This window comes from Marmota monax, unplaced genomic scaffold (assembly GCF_021218885.2).
Source record: "Marmota monax isolate L192 unplaced genomic scaffold, Marmota_monax_Labrador192_F-V1.1 WCK01_AAM20220418_F8-fsc00008, whole genome shotgun sequence".
NCBI classification, from domain to species: Eukaryota; Metazoa; Chordata; class Mammalia; order Rodentia; family Sciuridae; genus Marmota; species Marmota monax.
This window is the reverse complement of record NW_026694432.1, coordinates 5,618,201-5,635,362: the sequence shown is the minus strand read 5'-3', so window position 1 is coordinate 5,635,362 and position 17,162 is coordinate 5,618,201. Positions and strand designations below refer to the sequence as shown.

Genomic DNA, 17,162 nt, shown 5'->3' with positions numbered 1-17,162 from the left:
CTCGGCCTGCTTATTCGTAGTAGAGCCCGTGGACAGTGGCCACCGCAAAAAGTGAAGCGTTGGTGAAGGTAGCAGAAGCCAGTCCGTCGCGTGCTACATCCCAAAGCGCGCGACTGACCACATGTACGCCCTGGCCGGTGCGCGGCCCCAGCACCACGTTGCACACAAGCTTATAGCGCGGTGGGCTGAACTCACGCAGGTGCGCACGCATCTGTTCACACAGCTCTCGAGTCAGCCTCCCAGCCTCCGAACCAGAGTAGGAAGCATCCCGCAACCTGGCATCCAAGGCTGCCTCCAGAGCACGCTGAGCACGGGCAGCCTCCCAGCATTCTCCAGGCGCAGGCTCCATGCGGTACGAAGGTGCTACCTGACGGACTGGCGCCAGGGGCAACCCTGAGAAGCTGACCCGAGAACCTAGAGGGGGCGCTGGGACCAGGGATTGTCGCCGACCTCCAGGACCAGTGACTGGCCCAGCCAGTGAGTTGCGACGTGAGAAGGATGTGGCTGGACCCAGCACAGAGCCACGGCGGGAGGCTGGGCCCACAGCTGCAGGTCCAGCCTCATCAATGCTGGGCAGGCGACCACGGGGCCGTACTGGTGGTAGTTTAGGCCCCAAATCTTTGGCAGTCTCTTCCTGGTGTCCCTCCTGGCGTCCTGGGGGCAGAGGCCTGCCAGCCATGGGCCTGCTAGTTGAAAGACACACATTTAGGATGGGCTTCAGTGGCCATCTTTCTGCGTCTCCTGTTGCTGAGTGATGTGAAGGGTTTTTATACCCCTACTCTCTTCTTATTTACCACCTGCCACCACACACACACCGGCTGACTTTTCCCTTTTTTTTTTTTGAAGTGGTGTCACACTATGTAGCTCAGGCTGATCCTGAACCTCTGGGCTCAAATGATTCTCCCACTTCAGCCTCCCAAGTAGCTGGGTCTAGGTGGCACAGCACTGTGTCTAACTTCCCCTTACCCACTTCTTACCTGTGTTTTTGGAACAAGTGGATCAAACAGTCAAGCTGGGTGAGTTTCTAAGTGCTTAGAGAGTTAAGGGCTGTTAGGGACATAAAGAGGGGAAAAGACGCTACTCAGTCTATAATCCTGAGCTAGTCTTTGCCATCCTGGTTTCCACTTTGCCTTGGGCACTATGTAGGTTGGCTAAGTGAGATCTATTATATTTACTTTTCTCCCTTCCACTTGACTTCACTAGCATAAGGGGGAGATGAAGCTGGCTTCTGACTCAGCCTGGAGAGTAGAAGTGGTGCCTGCAACCCTTAACCAGAAAGGATGGACAGAACCAACTCCTTCATTTCCACAGATCCCACTAACCCTGGGGATATTGAATCCAGTCACCTTCTGCCATTCCTGCTCTGATAGGGCACAGAAGACTCACTCAGCCACTACAACAGGCTGAGGCTCGGGGCAGGTGACCCACTGAAACTCTTCTTCTTTTTGCTTTTGTCCTGTGACTGCACCTCCTACAGAACCACTTCTGGGATGGTTGCCCTCCTCTCCTGAAACTCCCTCAGGCACCTGACTCACCTGCAGCTTTGGTCTCCAAGCTCTCTCTGCTCCACAGCCCTGGCCCAGCTAGCCTGACTTGCAGGTGGGAGGAGGAAGGGCCATGTTTTGCAGTTGCCATGGGCTGCTAGGGCAAGCACTCCTTCCTCCCAGAGTCCCTCCCTTCCTCCAACTTGGCTCTGGAATAACCTAAGAGTGTTACTACTATGAGCACCTGCTGAGGATGGGGTACCCCTGAGTTATTGGGGAGAAAGGCCTATAAGGTCTTGAGCTCAGGGACATACTACCACCACCAGACAACCGATAGTTAGGGGCTCTGCTTAGAAAGCCCCAGGACTCTTGAGCCATTCTCCATTTCTTCCTTTGTGAAATGGCCAGATGACTGGCCATTTATGAACCAATCACAGGGCCTAGGGTATGTGTGGGAGGACATTGGGGCTGCAGGGGTGGCTGCTCAGGAATCCAGGATCCAGGCAGACAGGAAGGAGCACGTCATTGCTCTATCGTCTCCCCATCAGTCTCAACCAGGACAAACATTTCCGCTCCAGGCGCTGAGCTGGGGTGGGGCTTGGATGACTTCCTCAGTTCTGGGCTTTGTGTGGGGGTGGGGAGGCCCATTGGCTCAGATGGAAGGACCAAGTCCTGAAAGCTATGACTCAGTGGTAAACCTGAGTCCAGTCTCTTGACCCTTACTGACCCAAGTGCCCTGGGGCTTGTCCCCAGTTGGCCACACCTCTGTGTGCCCCAGTACCTAGATTACCCAGCTGCATTTCAAGGATGCCAGAGGCGGCCATGCTTCTGTCAGAGCAGACAATTCACTTTACCCTGGAAGGGATGGGACTACCCCCTCTCCAGCAAACTATGTCTGGGCCCAGAAAATCATCCATGGAATGAGGATTTTCCCTGTGGAGGTGAGGTTTCCCAGGCCTGCCTAACCTGAGTTTAACCTATGACTGGGGGAGAGCAGGAGCTTGAATTCTGAAATTGTGGCAGGTCAGGACCAGAGTTAAGGCTCTCAAGACTGTGTTTAGGGCCCTTCCACAGGCTAAAGTTTTCCACCAGGCCTGTGGGGAGATGGGCGGAGCCTCCTTTTAGGCTGGGCTCCAGTTTCCATGGAAACCCACAGGCTTCCCACCCCAACGCCGCCTGGGCAAGCTCCCAGCCCAGGCCTCATCCCACACCAGCTTCTCCCCTGGACTACTGGCGCTCCGGCCTCAGCCTCTCCAGGTCCCCTACCTCTACCCCCACCATATCTATCCCTATTCCTGAGCCTCTCTTCATCCCTAAACTTTAGTTTCTCAGTAAACAGGCTTCCTGAGCTCCTGCCTCTCTCAGGCCTTTCTAATCTCCTCACCAGCTCTAAGGCCTGGCAGGCCTCCCACAGACCAACAAACAGCAGCAGACCTCCTAAACCACTCCACTTTCTTTTTCTCCCTGCCCCACTCCATGCATGGAGAATCCAGGACTAGTTGTGCATGGGCAGACTTCTTCCTTTTCCACAGCACTTCGAAGTCTTGTCAACAACCCCCAATACAGGTGAGGAAGGGGGCCCGGTTGGTAAGTTTTCCCTAGCTGATTTTGCTTAGCCCCATGACTCTGGGGAGGCCCTGGGTGAAGAGGTGAAAAGGACTTTGCCTTCCTCCCTGGCAAACTGAGTCGGTGGGGAAGCCAACTGTAGATGATGGCTACCAGCTTCTCAGTGTCCATGATATCTTGAGAGCCAGGGTGGGGGGCTGTGGGGGATAGAGCCCTGGGCTGCGGTGTGAGCTCAAGCAAAATCCTTCTGTGAATCTTGAGCTCCTCTCAGAGGGGAAAAGAGCCTGAAAAATGCGATGTAACTTGACTCCCTCCCATTGAGCACTTAGATGTTGGGGCCTCTCTCCTTGAAGAGGCAGGAGCCTGTTCTGAGAATTGGGAATTCAAAAGAGGAAGAAAGCTCAAGGGATTGAGCCAGAGTTCCAGACAGGAAGTAGTTCAAGGGTGCTGACCACTGTTTGCCCAAAATGCTAATGGTGTTTGAAAATAGGGATAGAGTTTACTTGGGGCAGGGTTGGTCAGGAGAGCTAAAATGTAGCTCTCCCCCAGCCCCAGTATCTCAAATCTGGATTCTTCCCCAGGGTTGGTAGTTCCAATAACCCTGCTTCTCTGGGGGTTGCAGTCTGGTCTGAGTAGTAGGAACCTCACGACTTGGACTATGAAACTAGAAGGCTCTAAGAAACTCACATATTTTCTTTTGTCTTCTACCATCTACCTTGTTCAGGGGCCCAGAAACTGGGGCCGGAAGTGATCATGAAGATGGAAAATGTGGTCTGGCCTCATTATGGTGCATGACTGCCATGTCTGTTTACAGTTAATGCACATTCTGCACCCTACACCCCCACTCCCTCCTCCCTGGAGGAGGGCTGAAAAACAGCTGAGTTTGCAGCCAGTGGAGGAGGTACCAAGAAGAACTTTCCCTCCCCAAAGACTCAGACTGGGGAGGGGCTGGGGAGTTGGGATCAATCTTACTTTTATTAACCCTGTTGCCCCCTCGCAATCAAGAACAGTCACCTCCTCTGAGGTCAGGGGTGAGAAACTTAAGATTCAAAGATAGGAAATTGCCAGGCACAGTGGCATATGCACATAATACCAGTGGCTCAGGAGGCTGAGGCTAGTTCAAAGCTAGCCTCAGAACTTAGTGAGACCCTTCTCCAAAAATAATAGCAACAACAACAAGAATGGGCTGGGGATATGACCCAGTGTGTGGGGAGAGAAGTCACTTGCCTGCAATACCATGGATGGAGCTGGGATTGGAACTCACATCTGTGTATACCAGACCTTTTCCTGGAAGGCTAAACCCTGTCTTATGTTGCAGATAAGGAAACGAAGGTTCAGAGTGGGCAAAAGTGAAGCCCATATTGTACTCTAGGCTCTGGACTCCTTTCCTCTGGCTCTCTGCCCCTCTCTTCCACAGTGATGTTTGCTTTGTGGTCGGTCAAGAACAGCAGGAGGTATTTGCCCACCGGTGCCTGTTGGCCTGTAGATGCAACTTCTTCCAGCGACTGCTGGGCACAGAGCTGGGCCCCGGGGTGCCTAGTCCTGTGGTGCTAAGCACTGTGCCAGCTGAGGCCTTCTTGGCAGTGCTGGAGTTCCTGTATACCAACAGTGTCAAGCTGCACCGCCACTCTGTGAGCCCACTGACCAGGGGCCTGGGTGGGAGTGGCTGGGGGTACAAGAGGCAGGAGTCTGCCCATCACACTGTGGGCCAAGAGGCAAGAGAAACTCTCTTCTGGTCCCCCAACCACCCACTTTGTAGGTGCTGGAGGTGTTGACGGCAGCTGTGGAGTATGGGCTAGAAGAACTGCGAGAGGTAGGTTTTTGTGCCAGGTCCTGGTTGGTTTCCCTTGCCTCTCATGGACCCAGTTCATACCCTACTTTTCATACTCTGACCTGGAGGGCAATGTGTATACACATATAAGTACAGGAATCTCTGTATACACAGGGCATGCATGTGAGTCTGTATGCACAGAATCCTCACATGCCCCGAGTAGGCTAATTGAACATCAGGTGTTGATGAGTGAAGGATAAATCAGCCTTGATCCCTATCTCTAGAGGAAACACTTAACCCTGTGGCACGAGTGTGATATATAGGGTAAATAGTACTGAGGCTATGTGGGGAAAGAATTCCTGGAGGAGGAAACATTTGTGATTTGGCAGAATGAACAGTTTTTTTCACAGGGGGAATGGGAAGATGTCATCCCAGTTACAGAGGTACTAAAGGAGATAGTGAGACATTTGGTGTGGTTGGATAGGATGTGAGAACAGAAGGGGGCAAGATATGACTGGAGAGAGTGCCAGGAGCTGGTTCATTCAGGGTCTTCAAGAATTTAGACTTCTGGGCTGGGGATGTGGCTCAAGCAGTAGCGTGCTCGCCTGGCATGCCTGCGGCCCGGGTTGGATCCTCAGCACCACATACAAAGATGTTGTGTCTGCTGAGAACTAAAAAAAAAAAAAAAAAAAAAAGAATTTAGACTTCTGTTTGGGTGTCGTGGCTCATGCCTATATTCCAGTGACTCAGGAGGCTGAGACAGGATTGCAAGTTCAAAGCCAGCCTCTGCAACTTAGTGAGGTTCAAAGCAACTTAGTTAGACCCTGTCTCAAAATAAAATATAAAAAGGGCTGGGGACGTGGTTCCATGGTTAAGTGCCCCTGGGTTCAATTCCTGGTTCCAAAGAAAGTAAAGAACTGACTTCTGGATTGGGCATGCTGGTACACACCTATGATCCCATTGACTCAGGAGGCTAAAGTAGGAGGGTTGCAAGTCAAAGCCAAATTAGTGAATCCTGTCTCAAAATAAAAAATAAAAAGAGTTGGGGATGTAGCTCAGAGATAGAGCACCCCAGTGTTTAATCCTCAGTACTGCAAGAAAAAAAGGGCATAGGGAGGGGAATTTAGATTATGGATTGGGAGTATTGGTCAGTGGTATAGTGCTTGCTTAGCCTGGTGAGGCCCTGTGTTCAATCCCTGGCCCACATGCGGGAGCGCGCGCACACACACACACAACAAAAGAAAAAGAATTGTGATTTTTTTCAACCTGAGTACAGTGGAGATTTACTGAAGGTTTCAGGCAAGGGAATGGGATTTGGAAGCTAAGGGGAGAAGGGAGTGGAAGAAATAGAAAGGGCTCATCAGACCAGTCAGGACTCTAGTGCAGCAGTCAAGTCAAGTGGATATGGCTAGGATGGGGGTGGCAGAAACCCAAAAGAGAAGTGGGTGGTTTTCAGAGATGAAGTGGAACTGGCATGACCCAGTGCTTTTCTGGGTGTGACAATGAGAGATGTTAAGGACGGAATTCAAGTTTCTGATAAAAATAGAAATGTTCTCAAGTCAGGAAAGGAACAAGTGGAAGAAAATAGCATCCTGAGAAGAGAGTGGAATTTTTGCATGGGTCTTATCTGATCTGATTAGTGGCAAGTGTGCTGGAAGGTGGTTTTCTGGGCTTGGCTTTGCTAATTTCCAGTTTCTTTGGGCTTGCCAAATCTCAGGCCCTGGCAATTCCTGGCTTCCCCAGGCCTGGATGAGTCTGAGGCTAATCGGAGTCTGGATGGCTAACCCTCAAGCCTGCCCACTACTTTATTAGGTCTGGGCCTTGGAGTAGAGATATCTCCACACAACTCAGATTTATTTCTGTTTCCAGCTGTGTCTGGAGTTTGTGGTGAAGGTGCTGGACGTGGAATTGGTTTGTGAGGCTCTGCAGGTGGGTGTTGCTGGATGGACCTAGGAGTAAGTCTGGCTTTCAGTATGTGGTACTGGGCTCCTAGGTACCAGGAGTCTAGACCTCCTGTGTCTGTCCTGGAATAACCTAGATACATGGAAGGGGGTAGGAATGTCCCAAGGATGTTTATGGGATAAATTATGTGCCTAGATAAGTGGGATCCAGGGTTCACTAGCAGGGTCAGGTGTAGGAGCAAGAGTTGAAGAACAGAAGATCTTTGCTGGTCTTCTATAAAAGCTGGGAAATGGTTCTCAGCTGAGGAAGGTGAAGGGTGGGGTTTGGAGAAGGGAAGCCAAGCCTAGGCCCCAGGATGGGATTTGAAGGAGATATCCTGACTTCTTTAGTGTGCACTGTGTGTGGATATGCAAACAGGGACTTTCACTGGTTCTAGTTTCCAGAGGCCTTGTCATCCTCCCCAACTGGAAGTAGAGTCAGGTTCCCAGTGATGGTTCCCAGGGTGGAGGGCAGGGCTACATGGTTTCTCCAATCTCTAACCTAACTTCCTCATTCTGCTCCCAGGTGGCCGTAACCTTTGGCCTGGGGCCGCTGCAGGAGCGGTGCATAGCTTTCATAGAGGCCCACAGTCAGGTATTACTCCCCATCTTCATATTCCTAACCCCACACACCCCATTCTGCTTTCCCCTGATCGGTTCCCCCGCCCGCAGGAGGCGCTCCGGACTCGTGGCTTCCTGGAGCTGTCGGCCGCTGCGCTGCTTCCCCTGCTGCGCAGCGACAAGCTCTGCGTGGACGAGGTCGAGCTGGTCCGGGCAGCCCGGAGCTGGGCGCGCGTGGGCGCGGTGAGAGGGAGATCTTGGGGAACTCCAGGGCGCTGAAGGCGGCACCGGCAGCAGGAACCCAGCGAGCCGGAGGTGGGGCGGGTGCTCCTGCCATGCCCGGTCTGTGCTGGCTTTCGCAGGCGGTGCTGGAGCGGCCTGTGGCCGAGGTGGCGGCCCCGGTAGTGCGAGAGCTGAGGTTGGCCTTGCTGGCCCCGGCGGAGCTGAGCGCCCTGGAAGAGCAGAACCGGCGGGAGCCGTTCATCCCGGTGAGGACGCGGGGAGCCAGGCTCAGATCAACTCCGCAACGTGGGGACCCGAAGCTAGGGGTGCGGCTCTGCCCAGTGTCTCCCTGGCGAAGAGGCACTGCATGGCTGCGCGGTGACCCGCCTTCCCCTGTAGGTGGAGCAGATTGTGGAGGCGTGGAAGTGTCATGCCCTGCGGAGAGGGGATGCCGCCCTGGGAGCACTGTGCCGCCGACGGAGGGGGACCCTGCCCCGGGAGCACCACCGCTTTCTGGACCTGCCCTTCAAGTAACTCAAGGCCGTGACTAGAGAGGAATTCCTGGCCTGCTCAAAACTGCAGCTCCCAACGTGCTCTGAGGTTGGAGCGGGCTTCCGCTCCCAGCATGCCGCGCCTTCCGGGAGCCGGAAGGCTTGTTCTCGGGTGCCGTGCCCTGTGCGAGACGACCGGCCTAGGGCGGGGCTGTGAGAAGAGTGCTGGTCCAGTGCCTTCTCGCGATGGCGAAATCCAAAAGTGAGGGTTTCTTTCACTCCACGGCGGGGCACTCTCGTGCGCAGGTGTACTCTGATTGCTCCCACGTGTCTATTAGGTCCAGCCTCCTCTTTAATAATAGCTCTTCCTCCTGGAGATCGTTCCTTGAGTGCCCCACAGACACCTCAGTGCACAATCGAGCTCTCCGTCTTTCCCCCAGCTCTGTCCCGGTTCTGTTTCTCATTTCCGTGAACGCCCACGCCGGAAACTTGGACGTCATCCTTGCCCCATCCCTCTCCCTCGCACTTGCCTCAGGTCTTTCTACTTCTTAAAAGATCTTTCCAGATGTTTCAGTCTTTAGCCTATCCTGCCTATCACGTCTTATAACCCTTCTTGTCTTCACCCCTCAATCGATTTCCCACACGCAGTCAGCCCTATCAGATTGTCAAGTCGACTTCCCTTAAGTCCCTCAACATCCCTAATACACTCGCTGGGCGTTCAAAATATTGTGGTTTCTGAGCATTTAGCAACTCTTCTTTCATCCCTGCTTTTGCAAAAATTCTCCCCTGGGAGGTACTCAGGATTTGCTCCCTTGTTGTTGAGGTTTCCACTTTTCACCTCTTTCATCTTACATCTTGTCTTCCTGTGGACCTGAATCTCCCTGAAGAAAGATCCCTGAGGCCTGGAGTAGTGCCTTATTCGTTTTTTTTCATCAGTCTCAGTCACATAATCAGTGTTTGGTAAATGCTAAGTGAATGACTTCATTTCCCTATTTATTCCATAAAGAGTCCTCCTAACTTCCAGCACTGGGGACTAAACCCTGGAGCGCTCTACCACTGAGCTACATTCTTAACTTTTTTTTTTGAGACAAGGTCTTGCTAATTTGCCTTGCTGGTCAGGAACTCCCCAACAGTCCTTCTAATTTTAGAGACTGCTCAGCAGCTGGGACAACAGATGTAGGCCTTCACACTGGGCAAAAAGTTTTAAAGAAGTTGTAAAACAAGATATCATCAATCTATGGGGCTGGGAATGTGGCTCAAGCGGTAACGTGCTCGCCTGGCCTGCGCGGGGCACTGGGTTCGATCCTCAGCACTACATAAAAATAAAATAAAGATGTTGTGTCCACCGAAAACTGAAAAATAAATATTAAAAAATTATCTCTCTCTCTCTCTCAAAAAAAAAAAAAAAAAAAGATATCATCAATCTAAAATGAGGGCAATTGACTATTTAGAAGAAAATATTTTAATATCTGTCTCAGGGACTTTATACAAAAATATATTGCATTGGGCTGGGGATGTGGCTCAAGTGGTAGCGCGCTTGCCTGGCATGCGTGCGGCCCGGGTTCGATCCTCAGCACCACATACAAACAAAGATGTTGTGTCCGCCGAAAACTAAAAAATAAATATTAAAAATTCTCCCTCTCTCTCTCTCTCTCTCTCTCTCTCTCTCTTAAAAAATAAAAGGGTACTTCCTGCGCTTTCAAACTTTAAAAAAAATATATTGCATGCCAATAAAAATAGTTATTTGTCACTCTCAAGATTGAAAAGGTTCGGGTTGTAGTGCACAAGCATGTAATCTCTGCAGCTGGGGAGGCTGAAGCAGGAGGATTGCAAGTTGAGGGCAACCTCAGCAACTTAGCCAGATCCTGTCAAAATAAAAAAAGACTAGGGATGTACATCAGTGGTAAAACACCCCAGGGTTCAATCCCTAGTACAAAAAAAAAAAAAAAATGTTCACCCAGTAATACTGCTTCAAGCAACATTGTTTCAGTAGTGGGGGGAAAAAAACCCAACACTTTATTTTGTGATACTGGGGATTGAGCCCAGGGCCTAACACATGCTAGGCAAGTGCTCTACCCCTGAGCTACATCACCAGCCCTTTTTGTTTTTTGAATTTTGAGACAGAGTCTCCCTAATTTCCCAGGTTAGCCTCAAACTTGTGATCAACCCTCCTGCTTCAGCCTTTTGAGCAACTAGACATGCACCACTGCACCTGGATGGAGAGTGAAAACTGAAAATTATATGTCCATTAATAGATATCTGGTTAAATTAACTATGGTATAGTCCTACAATGATACAAAAGATTTGCATGATCTTTACTGAAAAAAAAGCATAGTGTGACCAAGTAGAGTATTATGCCTTTTGTGATAGCTTGATGTGGTGGTACTTGCCTGTAATCCCAGCAATTTAGGAGGCTGAGGCTGGAGGATTTTGAGTTTGAGGGCAGTCTCAGCAACTTAGTATGGCCCTAAGCAATCTGGCCAAACACTTTGAGAGCCTGGGAAGATGTGGCTCAGTGGTTAAGCATCCTTGGGTTCAATCCCTGGTATAAAAAGAAAGAAAGAAAAGAGAAGTGTGGTGCTAGGCACGATGGCATATGCCTGTAATTCCAGCTGCTCAGAAGGCTGAAGGAGAATTGTGTCCAGTCTGGACAATTTAGTGAGAGACAATCTGTCTATACCATGTAGCTCCATGGTGGTGCTTCCCCAACCCCTGTTCGATCCTATATCCAGCAAAATAAAATATAAATAAATAAATAAATCTATTTGTTTCACATGTACTCACTAAGTGCACATGTTGGAGGTATTGATTTACCATATAGAGTGCATCAGAGAAAATCAAGTCTCTGCCTCATAGAGCTTCCATTCTAGGGGGAGAAACAAGGACATTTGCTACAATTTCAGGGAATATTGTTATCTCTAATTATCTCTTTAAGCAGGTTAAAGAGGTAGTGGTAGCTGAGCATACAGCTCAGTGGTAGAGTGCCTGCCATGTACAAGGCCCTGGGGTTCATCCACAGCACAGCAAGAAGAAAAGACAGTGATGGTGGTTGGAATGGGATTGTTTCATACAGAGTAGTGAGTGTAGATTTTGAAGCCTGCATAAACTCTCCACCTTTATTTGCTTTTAGTCATTTGATTATATCATCAATTTTAGAGTTCATGAAGCTAAGCGCTATTTCTATTAGCTTTGCTATGGGACATACTGGTTATGATGGTAATGGTTGCCTAAGTTGTTTTTCAGGAACTTGGCAGTAGCTTAAATTGGTTGAAATTAACTGACCCTTCACTTGGGCTTATACAAGTGTCTGACTTTTTGATGTCAGAGGGTCCAACACTTCACCCTCAGAGATGAGAATATTGCCATTCCCTGAACATACATTCTAGGAAGAACCATGAAGCTTGATTACACTTGCAGAGGCCACTAAGTCCTTCATTCTTCCTCAACTCCAATCAGCTTTTCCCATGTTTGAGAGCCTTTTGTTTCTGTATCCCCATAAATATCCCTAAATCCTGTTCAAGGGGAGGTAGATTTGAGAATTGGGGTTTCCACCTTCTCACAGTTGGCCACCTCATGAGTAAACTTTCTTCTTCGCCAAACTTGTCATGTACCACAAGATGAACAAAAGGGGCCTGGTTCAATAAGGACTTTTGCTGAGATGAGGGTAGACTGGAGATCTGAAGTAAGCCCTGGGGAAAGGCACTGAGGTGTCTGTGCAGGAGGGATTATGTGATCAGATTTACCTTTATTTATTTATTTATTTGGTGCCAGGGATTGAACTCTATTTATTCATTTTTAATTTTTTTTAATATTTATTTTTTAGTTTTAGGTGGACATAATATCTTTATTTTGTTTTTATGTGGTGCTAAGACTCGAACCCAGTACCTCACACATGCTAGGCAAGCGCGATACCACTTGAGCCACATCCCCACTTATTTATTTTTGAGATGGTGTTTCACTGTTTTGTACATGCTGGTCCTGAGCTTCTGGGTTCCAGTAATCCTCTTGCCTCACCCTCATCAGTAGGTGGGACTACAGTAGTGGGCCACAATACTTGGCTTGGATTTCGTTTTCTTTCTTTTCTCTTTTTTTTTTTTTTTTTTGTTACTGGGGATTGAACCCAGGGCCGTGTGTGCATATATATATATATATATATATATATATATATATATATATATATATATAGAGAGAGAGAGAGAGAGAGAGAGAGAGGTCTTGCTGAATTGCTTAGGGCCTCTAAGTTGCTGAGGTTGGCCTTGAACTTTTTTTTTTTTTTTTTTTTTTGTTGCTGGGGATTGAACCCAGGGCCTTGTGCATGTGAGGCAAGCACTTTACCAACTGAGCCAAATCTCCAGCCCCTGGCTTTGAAAACTTTTGATCTTCCTGCCTCAGCCTCCTTAGCTGCTGGGATTATAGGCATGTGCCACCACACCTAGCTCTCTCTCTATTTTTTAAGTTGTCTGCTGTGTAGGGGATTGGGTTGGAAAGGAAGGGTGGAAGAGAGATAGAGGAGAGTGGTCCAGGGAGAACAGCTAGGATTGAAGGAGCCCAGGGACTATGTTTTTTTAATTTCAGCAGTTTTTTTTTTCTTTTCTTTTTTTTTTTAAGAAAGGAATGATAGGGCAGTGGCTAGAGGGAGGATATGGGAATCAAGAGTTTTTCTTTTTTTTTTTTTTTAAGAGAGAGAGAGAATTTTAATATTTATTTTTTAGTTTTCGGCGGACACAATATTTTTGTTTGTATGTGGTGCTGAGGATCGAACCCGGGCCGCACGCATGCCAGGCAAGCGCGCTACCGCTTGAGCCACATCCCCAGCCCTTCAGCAGTTTTTAATAAAAGTTGTAAATAAGATTACTTTATTCTTGCATTTTCTCAATTGTTTCCTCCTTATATTTTCCCTTTTCCTTTCCTACTTGGCCTTCTGTTTTAGGATCTTTTTGTAGTCTTTGTCCAGTTTTAGCCTTGCTGGAGTGAATGCCTATGTGGACAGTTGTGCCATATCATCCTTTTCTCACTGTACATGTTCAATGTATATAGCATATTTCATTCTGAAAACTTGGACTACTTTGCCAATCTGCTTTTATTTACAGTGTCCTCATACAACCTGGACTTCATTATCCTTTCTGATGGGTGTAGATCAAACATTGTACTTCTGTCCCAGCTTCTTCCTGCTAATGTGTGAAGATGCATTGAAATGCCTTTTATGGTTCTTGCTTAGGTCAAAAGTCACAAAGAGATTGAACTTCATCTGGTCCCTGCTGCTTCAGTGATGGTGGCACAAGAGAAAATTTTGTTGAGTATTTTTTTTTTTTTTTTGGCCGGGGTGGGGGGTACTAGGGATTGAACTCAGCCACATCCCTGGCCCTATTTTGTATTTTATTTAGAGACAGGGTCTCACTGAGTTACTTATCGCCTCACCATTGGTGAGGTTGGCTTTGAACTTGCCATTCTCCTGCCTCAGCCTCCCAAGCTGCTGGAATTATAGGTGTGTGCCACCACACCTGGCTATTGTTGAGTATTTTGAACTAAAGACCCATGAAAGTCAACAGGTGCTGGAAGAGGCTTTACTCTGACAAATCCTTAGGGGCAATAAGACTTGACCCCCAAAACTGTGATGTAGCTCAGTGAAAGAGCACAGTCCTCAGAAAGGAATATGATATTTGCCTTCCATCCTTATCCTGAAATCTCATCTATCACAAATGACTGAGAAATGTAACTGTGCCTGGTCAGATTTTGGTACATGGTAACTTCTGTCCCTCTGGCTCAAATTCTAAAGAGAGATCTGGGGTTGTGGTAGAGTGGTTGGCTAACATGTACCAGGCTCTGGATTCCATTCCCAACACCACAAAAATAAACAAATAAAGAATCTAGAGAGAATAATTTTACAAGTTAATTTCTGTCTTCAGGTCTATTAATTCCCATAATAATCATTTGTCCCTCAAATTGTCACATTCTCCCCCCCCCCACCCCATGAAGAAAGGCTTATAAACATCTGGACTTCATTGGGTTATTTGAGCAATCACACTCCTGTGACCCACATTAATTATTAATGTGTGTTTTTATACATTTGCTATGTTTTCTCCTATTTAATTTATCAGTTAATTCCAGAGAACGTTCCTGGTTAGAAGGAAAGTCTTCTCTTGGGGGCTAATGCAATAATCCAGCAAGAGATCTTGGATCAAGGTTGAAGCAGTGGAGGTGATAAAATATAAACAGATGAAACATGCTTTGAAGTTAGAAGTCAACAGAACCTGCTGATGGCTACAAATTTGGAGGTTAAAGCTATTAGATAATATTTACTTAGAGCCATAGAATTAGATGAGCTCCCTTATAGGACTAAAACCTTGTGACATCCAAAAGTTAGACTGTCCATACTATCAAAACATGTTCTCTAAGCCAGGTGCAGTGGCACACACTCAGCAATTTGGGAGGCTGAGGCAGGAGGATCACGAGTTCAAAGCCAGCCTCAGCAAAAGTGAGGTGCTAAGCAACTCAGTGAGACCCTGTCTCTAAATAAAATACAAAATGGGGCTGGGAATGTGGCTTAGTGGTCAAGTGCCCCTGAGTTCAATCCCCTGTAATGCCCCCTACTAAAAGGCAAACAAACAAACCTCCAGGTTAGGTATGGGAGGAACCTATGGTCCCAACTCTCAGGAGGCTGAGGCAGAAGGATCACTAGCACCCAGGATTTAAAGGCCAGCTGGGCAACATAGGTAGACCTCTTCTCCTTAAAGGTTGGGCGTAGGGGTGGGGAAAAGAAAACTCCTTGTGGGAAGTCTTGTTTCTCCAACATAGAAAATTAACAATGAGTACTTAGAGTTGAATGGGAGAAAAAGTGGAAAGAGTCCCAGCAAACAACCTACAGGTATTTACCCCTGGATATAGAATTCAAAAGTCAGGTAGAAAAACAAATACCATCACAGACAACCTTTTTTTAGGGTATCTCAATAAAAATGGTGGGAAAAGCCCAAGTGGAATAATATTGTTCTTAAAAAACCCACAAATCTCAAGTGTAGGTTCTGAGGACGTGGGTCCGTGGGAAAGTAACCCCCTAAAACACAGCATTAAGCACAGAAAACTAATCATATTTAGAAATAGAGGATTAAGATAGCCGGTTAAAAAAAAAAAAAGAAAGAAGAAAAGAGAAAAGACCACAGCACAATAAGCCACAGATTAGCAGCCTTTAAAGTCTAACCTTGAACTTTTAAAAGCAGCCTCACAAAGCGTGAGACCTCAAAAAATTAGTCAATGACTCATAATTGTTCCTCTCCACGGAAATCTTTAGTAAAAGGCGAAAGATTTATACGATCTGAAGAGAAACCAGAGTATGGGGTACATGGCTCACTTCCAATCTCCCAGGGAGACACAACACTTAATTTACTTATGGTGATTCAGCGCCTGCTCTGCATCCGCTTTGTGGCTGCAGTTTATATATACGTAGATTTTCAACAGGCATCACGTCCTACAATTGTGGAGACGACCCCTCTGAGATGGAACCCAAGTATCACGAAGCTGTCTTCTCGTGGTGCACCATGGGTATGCAAATTAAGGCGTCTCTGGGACGGTCCAGGTACCAGCTGTGGGACCTGATAGGCCACTGGCGCCAGACGTGGAGCCCCGCTGGCCTCTGCTCTCACTCTCCGGCTTCCCTGTAGTCTGCCTGGGACTGCACTCTTCTGCCCGGATAGGTGCGGGCATTTCCCACGGGTTACAGCTTCTTGGTGCCGAATCCCTCACGGGAGGATGGGAATGGTAAATTGATAGTTCCAATTAGGGTTCCATCCTCTTGTTTCTAACCCGCAGGGAACTCCCAGTCCTAGGGAAACAGCAGCTAAAAGCCAAGCATCGAACTCAAGGGGAGTGGGACCATGTAGGAAGCACATCACCACCCCTCCTGGAGAAGATGACATCCAATTCATTTCCAGTGGTTAAGGAGGGATGGGACAGTGCTCTAAGGCAGAGGAAATGGTGAATGCGAAATTATGGAGGCTGGGGATGTGGCTCAGTGGTTAAGCACCCCTGGGTTCAATTCCCAGTACTTGGGTGGGGGGAATCCTGAAAAGAGCCAGGCAGGATTACACACCTGAAATCCCAGCTACTGGACGGACAGAAGCAGGAAGAATGGAAGTACAAACCCAGCCTGGCTTGAAAATAAGAAATAAAAAGGGCTAGAGATGTAGCTTAGTAGTAAGTTCTCCTGGGTTCAATTCCCAGTACCGGGAAAGGAGCACTTGCCTAGCTTGTGTGAGGCCCTGGGTTCAATCCTCAGTACAAAATAAAAAAATAAAAATAAAAAACCTAAAAGGGACTGAGGTATAGCTCAGTGGTAAAGTTCTTGCCTAACATGTGCAAGGCCCAAGGTTTGATCCTCAGCACTGTGGAAAGTGGGGAAACCCTACAAAATAGGCTCTAATCTTCTGCTGAGGCTGGAGATCAGTAAAGTTAGCCAACTTGTCCAGATTTTTCAGATGGTTAGTGATACAGTGTTTTTACATCTTTTACACTATTCTGATCTGCTGAGCCCTCTCTGCTTCACTCAAAAGCCCCTCCCTAAGTGGGTGTGGTGATGGACACCTGTAATCTCAGCAGCTGGGGACTCTGGGGCAGGAGGATGGAGAGTTCAAAGCCAGCCTCAGAAAAAGTGAGGTGCTAAGCAACTCATTGAGACCCTGTCTCTAAATAAAATATAAAATAGGGCTGGGGATATGGCTCAGTGGCTGAGTGCCCCTGAGTTCAATCCCTGGTACCTAACCACTACTTGATCCATATATGGCCTCCATCCCTTGGACATGAGGGATATACCCCTCACACTGGATTTTAAGCCTACTGCTTTCCCCCCTCACTTCAGTTGTAGTGTTGATTCATCTGCTGTAGGCTGAGTGTGTGTGTGTGTGTGTGTGTGTGTGTACGTTTATAACTTTCAATCAGAACATGAGGAAATGGTGAATGCGAAATTATGGAGGCTGGGGATTTATCTGGTTTTGGGTGGGGTGTTAGCAGTATATTTGGATGGGATCATTCCTGCTGAGTAGGTGGTTGGAATCCAGGGTTTATATCTAGCCCAAGGATGAGTGTTCTGAGAAGGGCAATAAAAGAGATACTCTGACCCACTGGGTGAGGCTCTGTA

General features: G+C 48.0%; 2 protein-coding genes, 1 non-coding gene and 1 pseudogene across 7 annotated transcripts; 1 reads left to right on the top strand and 3 right to left on the bottom strand.

Moving 5' to 3' along the window:
* Positions 1–10: 10 nt before the first annotated feature.
* Positions 11–1,621, bottom strand: Dynlt4 (dynein light chain Tctex-type 4). 3 transcript variants are annotated; one of them, XM_046468991.2, is made up of 3 exons: positions 1,536–1,616; positions 978–1,047; positions 11–686 (listed from the first exon to the last, which is right to left on the bottom strand). In XM_046468991.2, the coding sequence occupies exon 3, from the start codon at positions 677–679 to the stop codon at positions 11–13; it is 669 nt and encodes a 222-aa protein (XP_046324947.1). In that variant the 5' UTR covers positions 680–686; positions 978–1,047; positions 1,536–1,616. The 3 variants fall into 3 exon arrangements, with proteins under 3 accessions (XP_046324947.1, XP_046324946.1, XP_046324948.1); XM_046468990.2 differs by lacking the exon at positions 978–1,047 and having other exon boundaries at positions 1,536–1,621; XM_046468992.2 differs by lacking the exon at positions 978–1,047 and having other exon boundaries at positions 11–683; positions 1,536–1,617.
* A 23-nt stretch (positions 1,622–1,644) lies between these two features.
* On the top strand, positions 1,645–10,809 carry Btbd19 (BTB domain containing 19). 3 transcript variants are annotated; one of them, XM_046468987.2, is made up of 8 exons: positions 1,645–3,050; positions 4,468–4,681; positions 4,810–4,863; positions 6,691–6,750; positions 7,288–7,356; positions 7,434–7,565; positions 7,685–7,810; positions 7,944–10,809. In XM_046468987.2, the coding sequence occupies exons 1-8, from the start codon at positions 2,965–2,967 to the stop codon at positions 8,076–8,078; spliced, it is 876 nt and encodes a 291-aa protein (XP_046324943.1). In that variant the 5' UTR covers positions 1,645–2,964; the 3' UTR covers positions 8,079–10,809. The 3 variants fall into 3 exon arrangements, with proteins under 3 accessions (XP_046324943.1, XP_046324941.1, XP_046324945.1); XM_046468985.2 differs by having other exon boundaries at positions 7,685–10,809; XM_046468989.2 differs by lacking the exon at positions 4,468–4,681 and having other exon boundaries at positions 2,990–3,050; positions 4,810–4,957; positions 6,654–6,750.
* A 2,082-nt stretch (positions 10,810–12,891) lies between these two features.
* LOC124075283 (large ribosomal subunit protein uL24-like) lies at positions 12,892–13,389 on the bottom strand (annotated as a pseudogene).
* Positions 13,390–15,247: 1,858 nt separating this feature from the next.
* Positions 15,248–15,364, bottom strand: LOC124075438 (U5 spliceosomal RNA). Its single transcript, XR_006846054.1, has one exon. It is a non-coding gene; the product is annotated as a U5 spliceosomal RNA (small nuclear RNA).
* Between the last annotated feature and the right edge of the window lie 1,798 nt (positions 15,365–17,162).